Source organism: Marmota flaviventris, chromosome 1 (genome assembly GCF_047511675.1).
Source record: "Marmota flaviventris isolate mMarFla1 chromosome 1, mMarFla1.hap1, whole genome shotgun sequence".
In the NCBI taxonomy this organism is placed as follows: domain Eukaryota; kingdom Metazoa; phylum Chordata; class Mammalia; order Rodentia; family Sciuridae; genus Marmota; species Marmota flaviventris.
Window position 1 is genome coordinate 204,774,692 of NC_092498.1, and position 23,360 is coordinate 204,798,051.

A 23,360-nucleotide genomic window follows, 5' to 3' on the forward strand; every position below is an offset into this window, starting at 1 on the left:
ACACATACTAGACGAGTGCTCTACCTCTGAGCCACAACCCCAACCAGGGTCTTGCTTAGTTTCTGAGGCTGGCTTTGAACTTGTGATCCTACTGCCTCAGCCTCCTGAGCTGCTGGGATTTCAGGTGTGAGCCACCACACCCGGCTACATCTTGATTCTTAAGGGCAAAGCCCTAGCCCTAGTGAGGAGGGAGGACATGGCTCTTTTCACCTTCCCAGAGCACATACACCCCTGCTTGGCACATCCCCCAGGAAGCCACTGCCTGAGGGGTGCTTGTTTCCACCCCAGATGGGGCCATCACAGCATCTTCACATGGATCAGTGTTTCTGACTCCAGCCAAGTTCCCAAGCTGATGCCAAATTAAATGTCAGTAGCTTTGAGGATGGTTGGCTGCCGCCCCCAAAGGAGCGAATGGAGCCGTACAACTGAGACTTATACCAGACTCAATCCGTGTGCATCTGCACCGGATATCTGTCAGCAACAGGGCTGTGTTCTGAGAGCTGGCGTGTGTCCCACACCCACATACACACATGCACATGTAGAGCTGCACGTCTTAGTTCTCTTGCCTCTAGCTTTACAAAATCTTTGCCTTTAACCCATTAGCTGTGTGACACTGAGTGAGGACCCAATCCTCTGATTACTGCTGTTTGCATATAGAACCTTTCTAGAGAGGTCTGAGGAAATGAAGTTCCAGTGCACATGTGCATGGCCACCGAGGTCCTCACATAACACATGCTAACAAATGGGACATGAGGACCCTACTGCACTGCAGACCCTGCACCAGGTGTCTTGGGTATTTTTAATTCTTAGACCTGACAAATTAAGAAGTAGGACCTGGGGCCTGTGTGGCTGTTACCAACACTGTCCTGCTTCTTTAATTTCCAGTTCAGGACCTCAAAGGACTCGGCTATGAGAAGGGGAAGCCTGTAGGTCTGGTGGGTGTCACAGAACTCTCAGATGCCCAGAAGAAACAGCTGAAGGAGCAGCAGGAGGTAAGAGCACTGGAGACAGGGAACTCAGTAGGTGCTATGGAGCATCCTTTCTTGCCCCATGGTGCAGCAGTCATGAATGTGTTGTGTTCTCACTGAGCCTGTGTGCATCAGGGCACTCAGTCAGCAAGGAGGCTTCCAGGAAGACAAGTACCCCTGTCAGCACATGCCACCCCTGAGGGTCTTCACGAGCCTGCAGCTGGACTTAGACCCCAGGACCTCTTACGCTGCCATTCAGCCTTTGGGCAGCTCTTGTGGCCTGTGCCTTGCAGCTAGAGCACTGCTCCCTACTGAAATAGTCTTCATTTCCTTCCATAGTTCCCTTGAGGGCCTATTGTAGAATAGTCCCAGTAGGGTGCCACAGTGTTTCTGTGGTGAGGGGCCTGGCCCAGTAGGGGGCCCCACAGCCAGTTGTAGCCCCTGCACTGCTTTCCCAGGAGCTCAGGCTCCTGCCTGGCAGTCTCTGGGTTGTGCACCTCAAGTGCCTCTCTCAGGGATCAGGAGCCATAGTTGCCCTTATTTAGGGCTGAGGGGTCCTCCTTGCTACACTGAAGGTCAGGAATCCAGGGCACGTCCTAAGGCAGGACTTGTCTACCAAGGGGCTGGTTTTGGGGGGAAGCTGGCATCCTGATCATGGTCATATTCCACACCCATAGATGCAACAGATGTACGACATGATCATGCAACACAAGAGGGCAATGCAGGACATGCAGCTGCTATGGGAGAAGGCACTTCAGCAACACCAGCACGGCTATGACAGTGACGAGGAGGTGGACAGCGAGCTGGGCACTTGGGAGCACCAGCTTCGGCGCATGGAAATGGACAAGACACGGGGTGCGCCGAGGCACGGGGTCGGTGGGGAGACGGAGGGATGAAATTTGGGGGAGCATGACTGGTGGGGCCTTGCCCTCAAGGCACTGTAGGCTCAGGTATTCCCACTCAGTGCCCAGATTCAGTCTCAAGTCTGTTTCTCCTGGCTGTGATGCCTTGGGTGAGAAACTCAACCTTTCAGTGCCTTGTTTTCCTCATGGTGAAAAGTGGGGATCCAGGTGAGCCAGGATGAGTGTTCACTAGCATTTGATTGGAAAGCTTGGCACGGTTGCCTATGGGGAAGGATGTCTAGTTGGTGCCTCAGGCCAGCATGTCATTCCCTGGAGGCCACACCAACTCTTATACCTGTGGTCTAAGCATCAGCTGGCCCACTCCCCTTCCTCCTCCCTCCTCTCACTTTAACTGCTTCTCTGGGCAGAGTGGGCAGAGCAGCTGACAAAGATGGGCCGGGGCAAGCACTTCATTGGAGACTTCCTGCCCCCTGATGAGCTGGAAAAGTTCATGGAGACATTCAAGGCCCTGAAGGTAAGCCGGAGGACCCTCGCACCAGCCCCTGCTGTGGCCCAGCTCCTCTGAAAGCCACCTCACCTATTAGAGCCTGAGGTAGCCTTGGGCCCCCATGCTCACAGCAGAAGCCAGGCCCTCTTGCAGAGGGAGGCATCTGTTTGTGACAGACGGTGTCTGTGTGGGGAATTAGCAAATAGCTGCTCAGCTGCCGCTTCAGAAACATTTCCCTGGCTGCAGAGGAAATTGTGCCTCCAGTGGAGCCAATTAAGTGCAGTTTACAGGCAAAGCATTTCTCCAGCAGAAACCCCCATGGACCTGACCTGGCCTCCACAGAACAGAGCTTAACATTCTCCCTGCTGCTATTGGGCTCATGAAATGAAATGGCCATGTGGTACATCCCATGTTGTCTTCATAAAGTCTTTTTAGAAAACTGGTCTCCCATAACCTCATTATTGACCACTTTTTTTTTTTTTGGAGGTGCTGGGGATTGAACCCAGGGGTGCTATACCACTGAACCACATTCCCAGCCCTTTAAAAAAATTTTTTTTTAAATTTTGAGATAGGGCTGAGGTTGTGGCTCAGCGGTAGAGTGCTCGCCTATCATGTGAGAGGCACTGGGTTCAATCCTCAGCACCACATTAAAGAAAAAACAAAGATATTTTGTCCACCTATAACTAAAAAATAAATATTTAAAAAAAATTGAGACAGGGTTTTGTTAAGTCTTGAAGGCTGGCCTCGAACATGCAGTACTCTTGCCTTGCCTCCTCTGAGTGGCTGGCACCCAGCTTGGCCACATTTCTTAGCATGCTATTATGAATTATTTTCAAGCCAAGAATGGTTGTCATGCCTGTAGTCCCAGCTGCTTGGGAGGCTGAGGCAGGAGGACTGCTTGGGCCCAGGAGTTCAAGGCTAGCCTGGGCAACATAGTGAGACCATGTCTCAAAAAAATAACAAAAATAAATTGCCCTCAGAACATAAGGTTTTCTTTGCCAGTGAAGCATTAATCTCTCTTGTGATAGATGAAATCTATACACCTTGTCACCTTGCCCCTTTTGACTTCACTGCCAAGGAGCTCAGCACCCTGAGTCCCTGGGGACCCAGAAAAGAAGAGTTTGATCTTTTCTTGAAGACTCTTCAAGTCTGACCCAGTGGGAGGAGGCAGATGAGTGGGTGGTTCCAGCATCAGTGAGCCCAAAGGCAGGGGGCATATCTGTGTGCCACTGAGGCCCAGGTGTGGCTATGGCCCTCGTTTGTGACTCCCACTACCTCACCCTGCAGGAGGGTCGAGAGCCTGACTACTCAGAGTACAAGGAGTTCAAGCTGACTGTGGAGAACATCGGTTACCAGATGCTGATGAAGATGGGCTGGAAGGAGGGCGAGGGACTGGGCACAGAGGGACAGGGCATCAAGAACCCAGTGAACAAGTGAGTAGTGGGATGCACCCTCCGGAGCCCCACTGCCTGCTCCCACCCCACTGCACATAGCTTGCCACGCACAAGCTAGTGATGCAGGGAGGTTTGGAGGTCTGTCCCTCTCCCAACTCTGGGGACTTCTTCCTCCCCCAGGTCCCTTTGTGAAGGTACAGATGGGTCAAGCCCTCCTGGGACTGCTGGTCTTGTTTATATTCTCTGCAAGCTAGAAACCAGTCCCAGAAAGTGGGAAACCTTCTGATGTGACCCCTTGCTTTAGGCGTCCCCTGCACTGTTGCACCACTCTTAAGGCTGGCCTCTCAGTACTGTCCTTGAGTAGCTTCCCTGTTATCCCTAGAGCTGTGATAACCTACACTGTGGGTACTCCTTTCCTTGCAGGACTCTGGGGGCTGGACCACCTTTATGCCTCCCTTTTCGGCTAGTGTAGGCTTGTCCCTGCACAGATGTCCTTAGCCCAGCAGCCCACTGAGTGCCTGAAAGTGCAGTTGTTGAGCCCAGGCAAGCCAGGCCTCTCTGTCCCTCTTTCCACCGGCACCAGCCCAAGTACTGCTCACACTAGCCCATTACCTCTCTGCAGGGGCACTACCACGGTAGATGGTGCCGGTTTTGGCATTGACCGGCCAGCTGAGCTCTCCAAGGAGGACGATGAATATGAGGCCTTTCGCAAGAGGATGATGTTGGCCTACCGCTTCCGGCCCAATCCTCTGGTGTGTGCACCCTTGTTCCCCTATCACTTGCTTCTTTCTGAGCCGTCCTGATTTCTCACGGTAGACTCCAGGGGGGTGGCCGGATGGCAATAGAAAGGTCCCTCCAATTCCTTTGCAAGCTAGGCCAGAAACCTCTAGCTCTCAACCTGCATTGGAACCCCCTCCTCTACTTAGAGCTTTCCCTTCCCGCTGGAGGATTTGAATTCAGCTGCCCCTGGATAGAGGAACTGCTCTGTGTCCTTTGCATTAACCCCTCCCCCTTTTATCTTTTTGGCTTCCCACAGAACAACCCCAGAAGGCCTTACTACTGAATATTCTGGAGAAACACAAGTCTACTTTCTGAACAACAGTCCCTGGGCTGTGGGATGTGCTGGCCTGCATTTCTGCCCATCCCTATGGTTGTTACGAGTGTTGTGCCATTTATTAAAGTCCCAGTGCTCACCCGCCATAGCAGCCTGGTCCCTGCCATTGTGGAACCCTTTCCTGTCGCTTAGCAGTGGGCTAGGTCAGGCAGATGGAGGCAGAACTTGTTCTCTGATTGAACCCAGAGACACTTTACCACTAAGTTACCTCTCTAGACTTTTTTTTTTTTTTTCCTTGTATTTTGTATTGAGACATGGTTTAAGTTGTCAAGGGTCTCACTAAGTTGTTGAGGCTGGCCTCAAACTTGTAATCTGGCAAGACAATTTCTCAAAAGCCCCCCAGTATCTGAGGAATCTCAGAGCACCACCTAATCCCTTATCTGTCCCTGTGATCTGTTCCCCCTAAGCTTGGGTTGCAACTGAGGGGAGGACCCTTAGCTCTCACTGTAAGGAGACAGAGAAGGCTGCTCTTCTGCAGCAGAATGCAGGGAGGGGCACTTGGTTGACACCTGGCCATGCCTAGGCCCAAGGGTGTGTGTTTGGGACCTTTCAGCCTAGCACTGTTTTAGGAAGTTAGAGGAGGACAGGGTCTTTAGGCAGGACCTGTCTAGCCTTCGCTTCCTGGCAGGAGGTGCTGGCAGGGCCCAGCACACACAGCAAACCACTACTGGTGATAAGCCGCAATCCTGGCTGTTCCAACTACTGGTTCCACTAGTGTGATGGATATACAAGTCCCTGACCCTAGTTCATTTGGAGACAGCTGGTGGTTGGACGCATGCTATTGCATCAGTCACAGGATGGGGCTTTGGAGCAGGAAGTTTTAAGGCAGGAGGGTAGCCCAGGCCAAAGTGTGTGCCAAGACATCCCCAGCTGTGTCTGCTAGAGCTGGTATCTCATGTCGTGCAGAAACCACTTAGGGATCTTTGGCTGCAGCTGCTCAGTCCCAGGTTGCATGGGGGACCCAGGAATCTGCATTCTTACCAGTTCTACAAGTCTGCAGACCACATGTGGTAGGCCATAGCCTGGGGATCTCTCCCATCTTCCCCCACACATCCAGCTACCTGGTGGTGACCCAACACCTGTAGGGTAGAGGGATTCCTCTTCTCAGGCTCCATGAACTCAAGCTGGAGTTGGGCTCCTGGGTCAGCTGTGGCCAGTCATTCAGCAAATACTGAGCACTAATTGAGAACCAGATGGAGAGCTGCCCCCAGGCAGCTGGTCTATTGGGGCAAGGTGGTGTCAGTTATAGCTGCTTATTGAGGGCTGCAAAAGCTAATAAGGGCTGGGGGTGTGGCTGAATGACAGCCTTTGCCTAGCATATGTAAGACGCTGGATTCCATCCCTGGCACCACAAAAAGGGAAAATGGATACCAGGAGGAGCCAGGGGCTGCTGTGGAGTGTACTTCAGTAGGCCGAGGGACTGGCAAAGTCTCAGAGGCAATAGCAGAGCTGAGGCTGGTGTGAAACGCCATCCTGTTTCCCATCTTTGAGTTGGGTGTGACACTGGTGGGTGTAACCCAGGTGTTTGTTTATGGGGGCTGCCCAGAAGGCAGCTGGGCAGAGCCCTAAGCACAGGTGCACCTCTCGGCAGCCAAAAATTCAGACGACAGGACCTTGGGGCTTAGTTCCACACACCCTGTCACCCAAGTCACCTCTCCAATGAGTTCAGTAACCTGGAGGTTTGCCAAGTGAGGGCATGGACTTTACCCTCAGGCAAGAAAGGAGAGAGGCCTCCAAACGCTGTTCGCGTGTGCAGGTACATAGGGTGCAAGGTCAGTCTCTGAGACAACTGGGCACAGACACTCCTGGCTCTGCAAGGGGAGAAGTAGGGTAGGGTGAAGGGCAGCCTTGAGTAGGAGTTACTATCACCTGCCTTAAGAGGTAAGAACATGGGCTTAGGCTCAATGGCAGAGCACTTGCTCAGTGTGCCCAAGGCTCTGGGTTAGATCCTCAGCCTGGAGAGGGAGGTGAGAACTTAGGGTCCACCTGGCAGACAGCAGACAGGCCTGTGGATTGTCTGCACTGCTAGAATTGGGAAAGTAGCCCTGGGAAAGCTGAACTTCACCCCATGCACAATGGGCACCTGGGGAGGGACGCTGAATCAGACTGGTAGCCTTGCTTAGACACCTTGGCTCTGGTTGGTACAAGGCCAGTGGGCAGCATGGAGAAGGGGCCTGGCTGTCCAGGGGAGGAGCTGTGGGCTCCTTGGAGGCAAGACTCAGGCAGACACATCTCTCCATGCTATTTCCAATAGCCACAAGTACTCCACATGGGCAAGAACCTCAGACCAGTTGGAGGGAGTTACAGAAACAGAAGACTGCCTAATTTTCCTGACCTCAAACTATGGCCCTCCATGTTCCGGTTCTCCCTACTTCATATCCCCCTGGCCCTGCCCAGCCCCCTATATCTGTTCAGAACCTTCCCACAGCCAGTTAGCTCCCTGCTTCCTCCCTCACAGCTGCCTCTGAAACCCACACTCCACCTTTCCCACTTTCCTCCCTCAGCCTCTCTGGCTTCCTTCCAGATGATCAGCTCCACGCTGGAACCCTCACTCTCCCTGCTAGGAACACTTCCCCGAACTGGCCCCACCTGGACCTTCTGATTTCAGCATCTGCTTCTTAAATCCTTTGCCCCCCACCTCTTTCCCCTACTGGAAGGACCCAGCCTATGTTTGCCTGCATTCGGACAGCCCCAATCAAAACTTCATAACTGGACTCGTTTAAATTTGTGGCCACTGAACACTCAAATCCAAGTGCACTGGTTGAGGGGATTCCTCAATGCAACACAGGCGATGCTCACTTGATCCTGGAATGGGGGTGGGGATGGTCTGAGGTATATGGGGCATTAAAAAGGACCCCTTAGGACTGGGAATGGAGCTCAGTGGTAGAGCCTTTGTTAAGTATGCTTGAGGCCCTGGTCCCATTCCCAGTATCGCAAAAGTAACAAAACAACAACAAAAGGACCCCCTTCCAGGTCGAGATTGGGACGCCAGTGTTGGGACAAAGATGGCAGAAGTGCACCTCACCCCAGCTCAACCCGAACTACTGATAGACGCCTGGAGAATGAATTCCCTTAGAACGAAGTGGCCGCCCCAGGATCTCTAGGACTCTGTCCCTGAACTCAGAGCAGAAATGTCTCGAAGTGCTGTGTTCCAGCCTTTGATAAAAGGGAAACTAAGGCTGGACAGCCGGGACCGCCCAGGGTCAGACCGGGGTGGCGGGTTCAGAGACCGACGGGCGAAGGGGCGGGGTAGCGGCAGGGGGCGGGGCCTCGGAGGCTCCCCGGGAAAGCGCTGCCTGCCCCGGACGCCGCGGGGGGCGACCTTTGTGCGGGGCGGGTCCCTGGCAACCCCCGGCCTAGACGCGCTGCCACTGAGGAGCCGAGCGCCCTGGAGGATACGCCAGGACCGACCCGGGTCCCGGCGCCGCCGCCATGGACATCCCGCCGCTGGCCGGCAAGATTGCGGCTGTGTCGCTCGGCGCCCTCCCGGTGTCCTACGTGCTCAACCACGTCTCAGCGCTCTCGCAGTGCGTGCGGGGAGTGCCTCCCGGGGAACACCGGGCGGAAGCGGGCGAGGAGGACCGGAGGGGGCTGGGGGGAGGATGCGCGGGCCGCGGGCTTGGTTCCCCCAGCCCCGCGCCCCGGTGCAGCTCGGAACCGGGAGGGATGGGGGCTGGGCCAGAATTACCCCCTCCAACCGGAAGTTCCCTTCTCTCCTTGTTGGAGGCTGGAGTGGGCACTCTCTGGGATGTTTGGGGTCTGAGGAGAAGGGATGCCAAAGATCCGAACCCCACACACGGCAGGGTTTTGAAAGGTTTCTGGGGGTATTTCCAGCGATGCACCTAGCACAGGTTCTAAAGTCGCCAAGGGTCAAAGTATTGCCCCAGATAAGGCCTGATGACCCAGCTCTTGCTGCCACACACACCTGCTCCATGCCTCAGTGCAGGCCAAAGACTTTCTTTTTGTTCATGTCCTGCGCATCCTGACCTTAGACTGACATGCAGAGACTCTGTCTCTGAGGGTCCAGCAAGCCTTTCACACTCCCAAACCCAGTTCATCACAAACCGTGGGATAGATAGAATCTTTAGGATGGGTCTGACTCCCTGGGTACAAGTAATCTGTCTCTATCTCCTGGGACCCTGGGTGAAACAACTTGCCTTTAGAACCTCAGTTTTTTCATCTCTGTGATGGCAAAATCTTAGATCTCACCCCATTGTTGTGGGTAGAGATTGCAAGTTGTGTGCAAAGACCCTGTTGTGGTCTCATCCAATTACTGTAGTTGTCATTGTTGATAGATAGGGTCAGGAGATCCTAGGAGATAGAGGGGTTCAAAGAAGATAGAGACCTGGATGATTTGGGGAATTGATGTTCAGAGTTTTGCTGTGTGACCCTGGACAGATCTCTCACCATCTCTGGACCTTGGTTTGCCCAGAGACCTGCCTTCCGTTATCTACATAACCTTATCACTCGCCTTGGGCAGATCTGGGCAGGGATAGAGTGGAATGAATGGAGGCATTTGGACTTCAACTGGGAGGGGTTGGAGTCTTTGGCGTAGAGGTCTACAGAGCTGAACACTAGAACCCTCCCGAGTAGGAGTTGAGCCTGGCCACAGAGAGGCTTGGCATTGTTGAATGACTGACTGAACAAATTGAATTGATTGAACACACATCCACAAATGATGGAATAAATTGTACAGACAAAAGGGGTTGGTGGATATCCCCTCTGTTCCTAGTTCAAGTTGGACAGTGATCCTTTCTTGGGAGTCAGGGAGGACTTCCTGGAGAAGGAGCAATTTAGACTGACCATGAAGAATGAGAAGGAGTTTGCCAAGCAGAAAAGAGACATCAGGCCAGACTTGGTGGTACAGGCCTGTGATCCCAGTTACTCGGGAGACTGAGGCAAGAAGGTCCCAAGTTTGAGGCCAGCATCAGGGAGGGAGGGGGAGAGAAAGAGAGAGAAGATTCTTCAGGAAGCAGTTTCTATAAGGGGGGAACAGCCCGAGCAAGAGTCTGCTGATGCAGGTGCTTCAGTCTCATCACCCGGTGCTTCCTGGAGTCTACCTTTTCCCCCACTGGGGAGGGTGGGGTGAGGCCTCAGCATTGAGCCTGGCTTCCCTGACTCCGTTTCCCTCTCCTCAGCCCCCTGTGGGTGGCATTGATGAGCACCTTGATCCTGGGTCTGCTCTTTGTGGCCATCTACGTCTTGTCTGGTAGCGAGATCTCCTATGATCCGCTCTATGCTGGTGAGTCCCTGGGTGATTGTGAAGGAGAGGACTCTCTGGACCAGGGCCTCCATCCTCAGACTTGGGGCCATTGAAGGACCTCTTCCATCACACTGGAGGCCTTCGATGGGCTCCCATTAGACTGATGACCTCAAAGACACTGGGAAACCTTCATTAGATTGGCGAACCTCAAAAAGCTTCCTCCTTCAGACTTGGACTCCTGAGAGAAGGGATTGTGTCTCCCCCATCAGATTGGGAGCCCCTGAAATTCTGTGCCTCCCCATCACTCCTAGATCTCCTGAGGGCAGGGATGCTGCAGCTCCCGTAAAATTGGGGACCCCAAAGGTGGGGCTGTGTCTCTGTCTGACATGCAGAATGAGGCAGGCTTGTGGTCCGGCACCTGTGGGCCCTTGACTGGAACCTCATTCCTGACCTGCTACTTCAAGCCCCTTATTTTATGCCTGACCTAAACCTGCCCAAGCCCAAACCCGGACCTATTGGCCCTAGCCCCGCCCACACGTGGCATTGACCACGCCCGTTATAAATCCCCACCCACACTGGCCCCGCCCACTCACTCTCCCCGCAGTCTTTGCAATCTTTGCCTTCACCTCCGTGGTGGACCTCATCATCGCTCTCCAGGAAGATGGCTACGTGGTGGGCTTCATGGAGTTCTATACCAAGGAGGTACGTGGAGGGTGGCCAGGGATGTCCCATGCCCCACCTTTTGTTTGAGCCTCTCACCTGCCCTCACAGGGTGAGCCATACCTGCGCACATCGCATGGAATCTTCATCTGCTACTGGGATGGCACGGTTCACTACCTCCTCTACCTGGCCATGGCAGGTGCCATCCATAAAAGGTGCAGGGGGCAGGCCGGGTGGTTCCTGGGCCCTGAGAGAGAAACTGTGTGCTCAGGTGGGGTCCCAAGTCAGGGTGGAACCAGAAGTTCCTCGGGAGTGGGAATCAGAAGCCTCTCTAGCGCTTCAGCTAGGGATGGGGAAGAGAGGGTTCCAGAGAATGTCATCAGGTGTGAGTGGTGGTGGTGATTCTTGCCTTGTATCCACCTTGCCCCTTTGATAGAGTGGCTGACAGTTCAGTCCCCTGTTCAACTCCCTGTTGTTCCTTCTATTCTGGGCAAAACAGAGAGACCTGGAGTTGGGAAGCCCAGAATGGTCTCTGGACCCTGACTGAGGCTCTGAAACCTGAGACCAGGTACCCACTACTCACTCCCACTCCTTCCCAGAAAGAGATACCGGAATCTTGGACTCTACTGGCTGGGTTCCTTCGCCATGAGCATCCTGGTGTTCCTCCCAGGAAACATTCTTGGTAAGGACTCAGTTTTGGGGAATTACAAAATTTGGCTGGGTTAGTGCCCTTCACCTGGAAACCCCTGTGTTGGATCCTCCACCACTTCCCAGTTCACAGAGGCCCCTTCCTTCCTTATGCCTGTCGGTAGAAGAGCCTCAACCAGCAGCCTACAGATTCCTCTTGGAGCCCAAATTAATTCTGCTTCCTCCCCAGGCTACTGGTCCCTGACCTCCAGTCTCCGGGGGTTTGGCCAGAATGCTTTGACACAGAAAGGGAATTTTTAGGTTGACAGAGTGACAGAGTGGAAGCTTTGTAAGTAGATCTTGGGATGTAGAGCAGAGATGAAGAGCACAGATGATAGTCCAGATGTTGGTATGGCCTGACAAAGACCCAGCAAGGACAACACCCAAGGTGTATTCATGGGAAGAAAAGGATGGTCGGAATGTAGGATCTGTATCCAGAGGGTAAACGGAGGCAGGCCAGGCTGAGGAAAGGGGACATCATCTGATGGATGTAAGGAATCATGGAGGGTGTTGGAGTTTGAGTGAGATTAGCATTTGTGAACCAAGAAGTCCATCCAGAGCCGGGTTCAGTGGCGCATGCCTGTAATCCCAGAGGCTCAGGAGGCTGAGACAGGAGGATCATGAGTTCAAAGCCAGCCTCAGCAAAAGCAAGGCACTGAGCAACTTAGTGAGACCCTGTCTCTAAATCAAATACAAAATAGGGCTGGTATGTGGCTCAGTGGCCCAGTGCCCCGAGTTTAGTCCAGTTACACACCCCCCCCCCCCACACACACACAGAAGTCCATCCATGCTCTGGCATGGCTCAACTAATGGGCCCAGCCAGGTCTGGGAGACCCTTGCTGACTGGCTTCCTCTCTCCTCCGCCGTGGCAGGCAAATACAGCTCAGAGCTTAGACCCGCCTTCTTCCTTGCCATCCTCTACCTGCTGGTGCCGTGCTGGGCTGGCAGGAGGGTCTTCAGCCAGTCTCGGGCACCAACCTTCTGTACGCCCAACATGGTGAGCGCCTTGATCCCAGGCAGGCCTTGTCCCAGCCTGCCTGAAGGTCCCCACATGTGATTTCCTTTTAATCAAAGACTTTGTCTCCTTGAAAGGATCACCTTCTTTCATGCTGTCTCCAATTCTCTCCCCTGGGGCAGGTGCAGGAAGAGCAACGAAAGGGCCTTCTGCAGCGCCCTGCTGACCTGGCCCTCGTCATATACCTCTTCCTTGCTGCATTTTTCACCCTTTTCCGGGGCCTGGTGAGTTTGCCCTGGCCAGCCTCCCCATTTCCTGCCTCTGGCCTCCCTTCCTGGTTCACCTCTCTCATATGTGTTCCTTTACTGGTGCAGAAAAACTGTTGCTATTCTGTCCAATTATCTAAGGAAGTTCTTCTTCAAGTCTGACCTGAGTGTTCACTCCTCTTTCCTCTGGGAGAGAGCCAGAGCTAGGGATATGGACCTGCTTGAGCATTGTTGGTGTGGGAGGCTTCCCGCTTGAGGGACGCTTGAGGTTGGTGGATGGTTCCTCTGTCTGCCCTAGGTGGTGCTTGACTGCCCCACGGATGCCTGCTTTGTTTACATCTACCAGTATGAGCCATACCTGCGGGATCCCGTGGCCTATCCAAAGGTGCAGGTGAGAGGGCAGGTGGGAGGAGAGGGCCATTATCCTGCCTGAATCTCTTGGAAGGCAGAGCCAGAAGCACAAGTTAAATTGACAGAAACACATATGGGATGTGTTGTCTTACCAAAAAAGTAACAGATATGGTTTTCAGGTATGGCTGGATCCAGGAACTCAAGGATAACTGTCTCCAGGCTTTGCTTCCCTGGCATGGCTCTCTGTGGGGTGGCACAGGCAGCTCTAGGCTTCCATCCACCCTAGTCAGCCACCCCAGAGGAATATGATCCATTATTACCCCAAAACTTAAGTGCATGTCTCAGGCAGGCTGGAATATGCCCACCCCTTATGAATCATTATAACCATTTGACTGGAGTGTTATGATTGGCCAGGATCACATGCCTCTTTTGGAGATAGAGGAGTAAGCTTGGTATATATAGGTGGTGGGGGCAATGACCCCCAAGGGAAAGAGGATCACTTTGCACAGGAGTGGGGGGGTACAGGGAGCCCCATCCTGGGTAGGATCTGAGGCTGTCCAGACCTCTCTTCAGATGCCCCGTGTCTGGGGTCTCAGGAGACCAAGCTCATCTCATAGGCTGTGCCCCTGTTGCCCCCAGATGCTGATGTATATGTTCTACGTTCTGCCCTTCTACGGCCTGGCCACCTATGCCCTCACCTTCCCCGGTTGCTCCTGGCTGCCTGACTGGGCCTTGGTGTTTGCTGGAGCCATTGGCCAGGTGAGGGGGAGGTGGGTGATGGGTGGGGGCGGGTGGACAGGCATGCAGGGAAGGCGGTTTCTGCTTACCCATCAGCTGCTTCTGTGCTCAACCTGGGCAACATGATTATGGGCACCAAGAGGTCCCAGGCCCAGTACCTAGGAATTCACTAGTCTGGGGGAGAAAGAGCCAAAACACAGATACTCCCAGCCCCCTGGGGTCAGAGCTAGAGAGGAGGAAGGACAGGGACTGAGAGGGATTGGAAGGAAAGCACAGGAGCTAGGCTTTGATGAAAGAGAACGGGTTTCCAGGAAGGGAAGTACATTTCAGGAATGGGAGCAACATAAGGACAGGTACAGAGGAGGACAATAATTTAGTAGGGCCATCATGTAGGTAAAGGCAGAAGGAAGAGAAACTGGCAGATAGATGCTGAAGACTGAACTCTGGCTTTGGGAACTGGTGCTGAGGATGACTGGGAGCCATGGGAGGTGTTTGAGCAATGGAGGGCCTAATCAGAATGGGGCCCTATTTCTGAAAAGAAATACCTGGCCCCAGGCCAGGGCAGGAAGACCCAAGAAGATTTCCACGGGGGTAGAATTGACAAGATTTGGGTCAAAAGCAGCTGTCAAGGTTAGGGAAGACTAGGAGGAGGAGCTGGACTGGATCGGCTGTCAACAACATGAGGACAGGGACCCTCTGGGCTCTGCCTGACTATCTTCTGTACAACCCGAGCATGCTGGGACTTCTGTCCCCTTCTGGTCCCTGACATCCATCCTTCCTGTCTGGTCACCAGGCACAGTTCTCACACATGGGCGCTTCCATGCACCTGCGCACACCCTTCACCTACCGTGTGCCAGAGGATGCCTGGGCCTGCGTCTTCCTGTGCAATCTACTGTATGCTCTGGGCCCTCATCTGCTGGCCTACCGCTGCCTGCGCTGGCCAGCCTTCTTCTTGGACCCACCACCCCCAGATGCCCTGGCCCACAAGAAGCAGCAATGAGAGGGCTGCGGGGCTCCCTGAGACTCTGTTTACATGCACAGCCAGCCCTGCCCTGGGAAGGGTGGGTTACCGGTTTTTACCAGCAGGAGACACACCTCTGGGGATCTTCAGTACTAGCTATGCTGGTTTCAGGCCAGGGGGTGGGATGGGAGACTAATAGCCAGGTGTTCTTACAAAGAGAGCCTCACTCAACCATCAATCACTGTTCTCCCAGAGGAGCCTTCTGCTGTCCCAGAATTTACCCATCACCCCGCCCGATGAGTCCTTTTAATAAAAAGCCTTTTGGTGTCTAAAACATCACTGTCTGAGTGTTTCAGAGTGCCAGGGCAAGGAACCCTTTTCTTGGATCCCACAGGGAACTCAATCCTCACTGCCATGTGGCTGTCCAAAACCTGAGGCAGCAGGATAACAGAAGTCTGCCTCTGGTTGGTGTGCACAGCTCCAACTTCCAGATGGGGAAAACTGAGGCTCACAATGGATAAGAGACCTTCCTGATGTCACGATCAGGGGAAAAATTCACTGCTCTGCCAATAAATAACAATATGAGTTATAATGTGGCACCATTACTAAGCCAACTGTATACCATATCAAGTATTACATGCTGGATTTCACCCATATTCCAGATGGGAAAACAGAGGCTGTAGGAAGTGAAGGTCCTTGTCCTAGGTCATATGTCTTGGGCACAACTGAGCTGGGGACTAAGTCCCACCAGGTGAGACCACAGAATCTATAATTGCTTCTATACAGTAGGCTTGGGCTCATTTTAGGGGAAACAGATCAGAGAGGCAGCCAAGAAGTTGCAGGGAGGACTTACCATTTCTTGGTTTGTCATTTTTTAAATTGGGTCAAGGGCCAGGCTTAGGCCTTTGACTTAAACTCAAGGGAATCAGGGACTTGATCAGAATCCCTTGCTCCTTGCCCCTACGTGTACTACTAGGTACCTAGTGTGTGTGTGTGTGTGTGTGTGTGTGTGTGTAGAGCTATTGGATCTTTAAAGAACCAAATTGCCATTTCTCAGAGATGGAAACAGCTCAGAGAGGCCAAGGTCTCCTCCATGGTCCCACAGTGAGGAGCGCAGAGTTGGACTTGAACCTGTCGCTCGAGGTCCCTATGCTAGAGTATGATTATTATGGGGCCTTCACCACTCCAGGATGGTCACCTAAAGGGCAGATGGGCAAACTGAAGTCTGTAGGTCAAGCTCCTTAACCAAGTCACTCACCAACTCTTGCCAAGGCAGGTGTCCTGGATGGAAGATCCCGGACTTCCGGTCCCATTCCATTTTAAAGATGATTAAACAGAAAGAAGCTCAAGAGTTTGAGGGACAGGGCAGGGACGTGGCTACGCACTCATTACGAAGAGCAGCCCTTCCTCAGCCAGTGCCCAGGCCCACCTTTCCACCAAGCCGCGTAGCTGCGTCGCCTTTAACAACCCCCCCGCCGGCCTCCCTCCTCCCCTTGCAGGCAGACTCCGGGATTGCGCCGCCCTGCGGGACCTGCCCAGTCCTTCCCTGGTGTGCGGGGAGCGCGCAGTCCGGACGCGCAGGGGCCGCTCGGCTGGGGCCGCGCGGGCAGGATGGTGAGTGCGGCCACCGGAGCAGGTCCCAGGCTGGTAGTGTGTCCCTGATCCCCCCGGTTTCTGGGCTTCTGTGTCCGATTCTGTCCCTTCAGTATTTCTCTTCCCAGTCTCTCTGTTCTCTTTCACCCTCTTGTATCTGTCCCTTTTTCTGCTCCCCTCTGTGCCTCCTTCTACCTTTCTTTCCCCTTTTTCCGGGGTGGGTGGTGATGTTCTCCCTGTCTCTTCTTCTGTCTCTCCCCCACCCATGTCTCTCGTTCCTCATCTCTGTCTCTGCGCCTCTCGTGGTCTCTTCTCTTTTTCTGCCAACATGTCTGTCTCCGTCTCTCTCTAGGTTCTTTCTGTCCCTGTTCTCCCCAGCCCCCAGCCCCGTGTCGTTCCCTGTATCTCCAGCCACCCCACCCCCCGCGCTCCCGTCCCGGCCCGGTTTGCTGCAGTCTCCTGGCGCACGGATAACCTTGCTACCGCGGCTCCAGCTCCTCCCCTCCCCACTCCAGAGCCCGGCCCTAGAGAGGAGGAGGCGGGGCTCTGAGCCACCTGAGTTGGGGTAGGGGGTCAGGCGGGGTGCTGGGGCAGGTCTAAGGGAGAATGAGTCCAGGGGCTTGGGCTTAGTTCAGGAGCCAGGGTGCAGGGGAGGGGCCTCCCAACACTCCCCTTGGGGGAGTCCTCTGGGACCCTGGCCGGAGTAGGGGCCTGGGCATTTGAGAAGTCCTCGCGGGGATGGCAGACAGTCCTCTAAAAGGCAAAGGCTGCTCGAAGCTGGCTTGAGCACCTTGTGTCCCCAGGTGTGCGCTCCGGCGGCCCTTGGGCGGGGCGTGCTCCCGGCCGCGGTTTGGGGAATACTGCTGCTAACCGCCTCGGTGGAGGCGCAGCGCGGCCGGAAGAAGGTCGTGCACGTGCTGGGTGAGTCCGGGCCGCGGAAGCGGGTCTTGCCCCTGAGGAGCTATGGCCAAGAGTGATCACCCGGCTGCGCAGACGCGGCCGCAGGGTAGCGCGTTGCTGACAGCCACGGTACCCCCATCCCCCCACCTGAGCCCCTGCCCCCTCCCTGAGCCCCTTTACCTTTCTGATCCCCTGATGCTCACCCAAATCTTCTTCCTACACTCCCCGCCCCGCTCCTAGACCCCTCCTCTCTGAACCTTGCTTGGTTGCCCTACAGAGGGTGAGTCGGGCTCAGTGGTGGTGCAGACGGCACCTGGGCAAGTGGTAAGCCACCGGGGTGGCACCATCGTCTTGCCCTGCCGCTATCACTACGAGGCAGCTGCTCACGGCCACGATGGCGTCCGCCTCAAGTGGACAAAGGTGGTGGATCCTTTGGCCTTCGCCGACGTCTTCGTGGCACTGGGTCCCCAGCACCGGGCATTCGGCAGCTACCGCGGGCGGGCAGAGCTGCAGAACGACGGGCCGGGGGATGCCTCCCTGGTCCTCCGAAATGTCACCCTGCAGGACTATGGGCGCTACGAGTGCGAGGTCACCAATGAGCTGGAAGACGACGCTGGCATGGTCAAGCTGGACCTGGAAGGTGACCAGCACATGGACAGGATGGAGCTTACTACCAAGGGAGGAGAGAATGGGAGATTGCAAGGGACAGAATTCAAATCAAGTTGACTTGAAGAAATTTAGAGATTTTGTTGGGTTAGAGCAATGGTTCTGATGAGGGCGATTTGAGACATTTTAGGTTGCTATATTTGGAATGGGAGTGATACTGACAGCTAGTGGGGAGAAGCCAGGGATGCTACCTGACACAAGAGTCCCCCAGAAAGAATAATTCAGTTAAAAAGTGTTAATAGGAAGGACACTGAGAATCCTGGGATAGTTAAGGTTCAGGTACAGTGAGATCCAAGTATTGGTACTAAGTCAGAAATTCATCTCTTGTCTCTGCTTCCTGAATGGGCTTTGCTGGGTAGTTTTTCTGTTATGAAACCCAAAGGAACCCCAATCCTAATGTCAGGCTTCTACCCTCACTGCTTAACAAGAGATTTCCTGGAAGACTCAGCTAGAGTCTCAGAGTTGTTTCTCATTGGACCACCTTGAATCATGTGCCTATCTGTGAGCCAATCTCTGTGTCTAAGAGATGGGCCGCTCTGATTGGCTGACCATGGAGCTGAGAGATAGAGTTTATATCTGAAGAATTCCCCCCCACACACACCTGTTTGCCTGATTCAGACCACTAGAATCCTAGAAGATTCTAGGAGAGATTTCAGGGACCCCGCACTTGCAGAACTTTCTAACAATAACAAATCCCAACAGTAGCAGCAGCTCTTCTTTATTAGGCATTCTATGTGCCAGCCACTTAGTTGAAGAGCTCTCTGGAGTCTCTCATTTAATTTTCCCCAAACCCCAAGGGTGACAGCTATTACCAGCAGATGGGCCATCGGCTCAGCGAGGTTAGATAAAGCCTTGCCCAGGGCACATGCTTATGAGCAGGAGAGTCCAGATTCAATCTCTTGTCAGGCTCCAGGTCTTCTCCCTGGCCCCTGTCTGCCGTCTGGGTTTGCTTAAAGTATTCAACTCACCCAAGACCAGTGCAAACACAAAGCGCTTTTGAGCTGCATTGATTGTGAGTCCAATGAGGAACCGGTTCATAAGAACTGAAGGGGGAAGGGAAATTAATGGATACTATCTTGGACAATGCTGGTGAATCAAATGGGGTTTTTCACCCTGGGTCAACCTTCCAGGTGCTCCCAGTCTTAGGGAATCCTGCAGTGCATACAGACATTCCTAGATCTGTGGGCTTGGGACTAGACCAGTGGGAAGGACAGTGCCTGTGGGATGTCAGAGACACATAAGACCCAATAGAGGAGGATTTGGGAGTTGGCTTTTGACCGAAGACTATGAGTTTGACAGGTGGAAAAGGGTATAAAAAATCATGAGAAACAGTCTCCACGGTGGGAGAGGGACAGACACAATTATGTTCGTGGGAGGGTCAAATAAATCCAAAATTTAAGGTTAAAGTAGCCATAATGGATGTGAGCTGGGGAAAGGTGTGGTGGGATCCGATCTGAGGCTAGAGAGGAAGGAACTTGAAGGTTCAGGTAAAATAGTCAGGTCATAGGGCATCGGAGATGTCAGGTGGATGGGGCGTGCTAGGGGACCCTGGCTGAATCCCTGTGCCCTCCCCTAGGCGTGGTCTTCCCCTATCACCCCCGTGGAGGCCGCTACAAGCTGACCTTCGCGGAGGCTCAGCGCGCGTGTGCGGAGCAGGACGGTATCCTGGCGTCTGCCGAGCAGCTGCACGCGGCCTGGCGCGATGGCCTGGACTGGTGCAACGCAGGCTGGTTGCGCGACGGCTCCGTGCAGTACCCGGTGAGCCAGCCTCGGGAACCCTGCGGTGGCCTGAACGGGGCCGGGAACGCCGGGGCGGGTGGCGGAGCCAATGGCGGCGGCGTGCGCAACTACGGTTATCGGCATAACGCTGAAGAACGATATGACGCCTTCTGCTTCACGTCCAACCTCCCGGGTGCGTAGGCTCTGCCCCAAGCAATCTCGTCACTATCCAGTCCTCCGCTGTGGCAACTAGAGTACCCCTGTCCCGCGACAGTCAAAGGCTACCTGGCACCAACATTGCGCAGGCGGAGGCTGGGGTCCCTGGATACAGGGAATGTCCCTGGAGTCCTCAGCTGCAGGAGGGTGGGATCCTGAACCCCAGGCGAAGACCCTGGAACGGTCCTAACATTCCATCTCCTATGTCACCCCCACAGGACGCGTGTTTTTCCTGAAGCCGCTGCGGCCTGTGCCTTTCGCTGGAGCAGCGCGTGCATGTGCGGCGCGCGGTGCATCAGTGGCCAAGGTGGGCCAGTTGTTCGCCGCTTGGAAGCTGCAATTGCTGGACCGCTGCACCGCGGGCTGGCTGGCCGACGGAAGCGCGCGCTACCCCATCGTGAACCCGCGTGCGCGCTGCGGAGGTCTCCGGCCTGGCGTGCGCAGCCTAGGCTTCCCAGATGCCTCCCGACGCCTCTTTGGCGTTTACTGCTACCGCGCACCGGGCGCACCGGATCCCGCTCCCGGGGGCTGGGGCTGGGGCTGGGCCGGCGGCGGTGGCTGGGCTGGAGGCGCACGCGACCCAGCTGCCTGGACCCCGCTGCGCGTCTAAGACCCAGGAGAGGGGACGATTGGGGGAACTTGGCGAATGGCCGAGTACCCTGATGTCCCCCGGACACTGGAGACGCCCCTGAAGTCCCTGAAGATGGGTTTTCCCCCTTGAGGTCCCTGGAGATGGACCACACCCCCTTGAGGTTCCCTGGACAGTGGACACAGCCCTGCAGTTCCCTGCAGTCTGACCAGGCCTCTTGCGGTCCTTGGACATTAACCACACCCCTTGAGGTCTCCTGGAGACTGGCCACATTCCCTGTGGTCTCTTGGAAACTAACCACACCCCTCGGGTCCCTTGAGACTGGCCAGTCCTCCGGAGATTAGCCAAACGCTCCTTTCCTGGACAGTGGATTTTCCCTTTCCCCAACTTACTTCAGGAGAAGTGCCACACTCCCTGAGGAAACTGGGAGGTCAACAGAACCCACGGTTTCCTGGAGACTGGCCATCCCTCTTTGGCCTCCTGGAAACAAACGGATGGCCCCCTTGGTTGCCTGGAGGCTGGACCCTCGGGATTATCTGAAGACTGGCCACACATTCTCAGCATTTCCCTGGAGACTGAAAACTGGTCCTTTGAGGTCATCTGTATACCAGATCCCCTCTCCCTCACCTGGAGAGAAAACAGAAACCTCAGGGTTCCCCAGGTGACCATGCTCCAGTGGACACATGGGCACTATGGGCTCAGGCATTTCCTCTCCCCCACTGTGACTCTGAGATTGGATATTTCCATTCTCTCCTTATCCCCTGAGAACCCCCTAAAGTTTCTAGGGTAAACAGGCCATGTTCCTAGGTTACTGTGGAGGACAGTCCCACCTCTCCAGTGTCATGGGAGAACACTCTCATCTGTCATCACTATGACTGTCAATATACCCTGAGTGGTGGCCATGCCCCATCCCTCAGATATTTCTCTGGAGGGAGACCAAACCCATCTCACAACCCACCCCAGACCCCTAATGGGCTGTCACCAAAGATTCTTGTCATTTTTTATGGAAACCAACTGTCTAGGTTCCCACTGTCACCAAGCAGATCCATCAGTCCAACTTATACCTGTCATCTAAAGTCACACCTCAGTCACTTACACCTGTGGAGATGGTGCCTCCCTCCTCCAGCTGTAACCATGGATACAACACATTTCTCATCTCACTGGCCTGCACCCCAGAGACCTACAATTCTACTTCAGACTGTACTCACCCTGACCAACCACCATGGAGACCACCCTCCCCCTGATTGTCCCTGGGCTGTCGCAAATTTGGTTCTCTAGCTCTCACCATAGAAACAGGCTGCCCCTTTCCCAGGCTGCACCCTGCTCCTTATGGCCCTCTGAGCTCCTCTCCAAGGCAGCTTGGACCTCACAGCTGTTGTCATGGAGACCAAACTCTGGTGTCTGAGGTAACAGAACACCTGTCCCCCTAGGCTTTCCCTCTACAACAGGGTCCTGCCCCACCAAGCTGACACCATAGAGACTGTCAATGTGGTCTCTATGACAACTGACCTCCCACCTCTCAGGAACTTCTCACCTTGGATGGGATGCCCTGGGTTCCTCCTATTGAGGCTCCTCCCATGTTCCAACAGGGGCCCCATGATTGCCCCTTCACCAGATAGTCCCAGGCTCAGAGAGGGCTGAACTTCTGGAATTGCTGTTCACCCTCCGATCCCACGCTAACTATATGCCAGGCAGCAGCTGTGCATGAGACACCCTTGCAACACCGGGCTTTTGATTTCCGCTGTACAGAGGAGGAAACTGAGGCTGTGGAATGCCCTGGCCCTTTGAGCTGTGCAAGCAGTGAGCTACCCTTTTGTTCTGAGACTCCATCCCCATTCTCACCCAGTTTGCACTCCTTCCTGACCCCTGCCCATATTTCCCTCCTTAGAGATCCAGGAGGGTGGAATGTTTCTTAAACCTCAAAATCCACCAGGTTCTAAGGGGTGATTTGTGCTAAGAGATCAGCCAGACTCCCCAGTGCTGAGAGCCAGATCCTGGAGATGATCCATGGACAAGGCCACCCCATTGTGGGATACTCCAGCTCTGAGCCTGCCTGGAATGCCCTGGCATCCCACCTGGAGGGCTTCTTACTGTCAGTTCCATCTCTAGGAAACCCATCTCTGAGTTTTGGAGCCAGGTGGACTTGTGGTCGAATCCCACATCATCTTCTTGTTCACTGTGTGACCAAGTGACAAAACCCCTCGGAGCCTGTTTCCTTCTCTATACCAGGGTTGTTCTAAAATCCCTCCAGTGCAAAGCATACAGCAGGGGTTCAATAAATCTGTTTCTTTTGATGAATGAGAAAATGAAGCAGCTGGTGAGTAATTGCTTCAGAAATGCTCTGTGATCATCAAAATGTTTCCAGGCTGGAGGAGCTTGGTTTTCAGCTCTGGCACTGGGTTCAGGCACTGGGTTGGATCCATGTGGCAGAAGATATCTCTCCCTTCCCTTCCCTGTCCACATGCTCTTCCTCTTCCTCGAGCCACCCCACACAGGGCTGCTGCTTCTTAACTGCCCTGATGGTCTTTGATAATACCCAGGGCATTAAATGTTGAAACTGATTTAAGTTCCCGTCCCAGGAAGGCAATAAAGTTGCAAAGTTTCCCAGGCATGGGAGTAGAGGGCAGGGAAGGGCTCAGAGAAGCCTGGAAAATTTCTAGGGCAAAGGCAAAGCCAGAAGTAAAACAAAAGTGTAAAAATTCTGATTTGGTTGTAAAATTGGGGTGGTCCATCTAACACATCCTTCAGACCTTCCAGAGACGCAGACCCCTCATCTTAAAATAAATAGATAAGAGACGCAGACCCCTCATCTTAAAAAAAAAATTATACACACACACACACACACACACACACACACACACACACACACACATATATATATATATATATATATATATATATATATATATATATATAGTTTTAGTTGTAGATGGACACAGTATCTTTATTTTATTTGTTTAAGGGGTGCTGAGGATCAAACCCAGTGCCTCACACCTGCTAGGCAAGCACTCTAGCACTGTGCCCCAGCCC

General features: G+C 54.0%; 3 protein-coding genes across 3 annotated transcripts in view; all 3 read left to right on the forward strand.

Moving 5' to 3' along the window:
- Window positions 1-4,910, forward strand: part of Sugp1 (SURP and G-patch domain containing 1) — a 30,265-nt gene extending 25,355 nt beyond the window's left edge. The window contains exons 9-14 of the mRNA XM_027932291.2: window positions 886-992; window positions 1,646-1,823; window positions 2,239-2,345; window positions 3,606-3,751; window positions 4,335-4,464; window positions 4,749-4,910. Coding sequence (XP_027788092.2) covers window positions 886-992; window positions 1,646-1,823; window positions 2,239-2,345; window positions 3,606-3,751; window positions 4,335-4,464; window positions 4,749-4,775 — 695 coding nt within the window. The 3' untranslated portion in view covers window positions 4,776-4,910. The remainder of the gene's footprint in view (window positions 1-885; window positions 993-1,645; window positions 1,824-2,238; window positions 2,346-3,605; window positions 3,752-4,334; window positions 4,465-4,748) is intronic.
- Window positions 4,911-8,258: 3,348 nt separating this feature from the next.
- Window positions 8,259-14,725, forward strand: Tm6sf2 (transmembrane 6 superfamily member 2). Its single transcript, XM_027932225.2, has 10 exons — window positions 8,259-8,353; window positions 9,965-10,068; window positions 10,634-10,731; window positions 10,801-10,904; window positions 11,289-11,371; window positions 12,249-12,373; window positions 12,514-12,615; window positions 12,896-12,988; window positions 13,588-13,707; window positions 14,480-14,725. Exons 1-10 carry the CDS (start codon window positions 8,259-8,261, stop codon window positions 14,684-14,686), a joined length of 1,131 nt encoding a protein of 376 aa, XP_027788026.2. The 3' UTR covers window positions 14,687-14,725.
- A 1,071-nt stretch (window positions 14,726-15,796) lies between these two features.
- Window positions 15,797-20,351, forward strand: Hapln4 (hyaluronan and proteoglycan link protein 4). Its single transcript, XM_071616911.1, has 7 exons — window positions 15,797-15,878; window positions 16,147-16,261; window positions 16,593-16,704; window positions 17,044-17,161; window positions 17,418-17,780; window positions 19,383-19,718; window positions 19,960-20,351. The coding sequence occupies exons 1-7, from the start codon at window positions 15,797-15,799 to the stop codon at window positions 20,349-20,351; spliced, it is 1,518 nt and encodes a 505-aa protein (XP_071473012.1).
- Window positions 20,352-23,360: the final 3,009 nt, after the last annotated feature.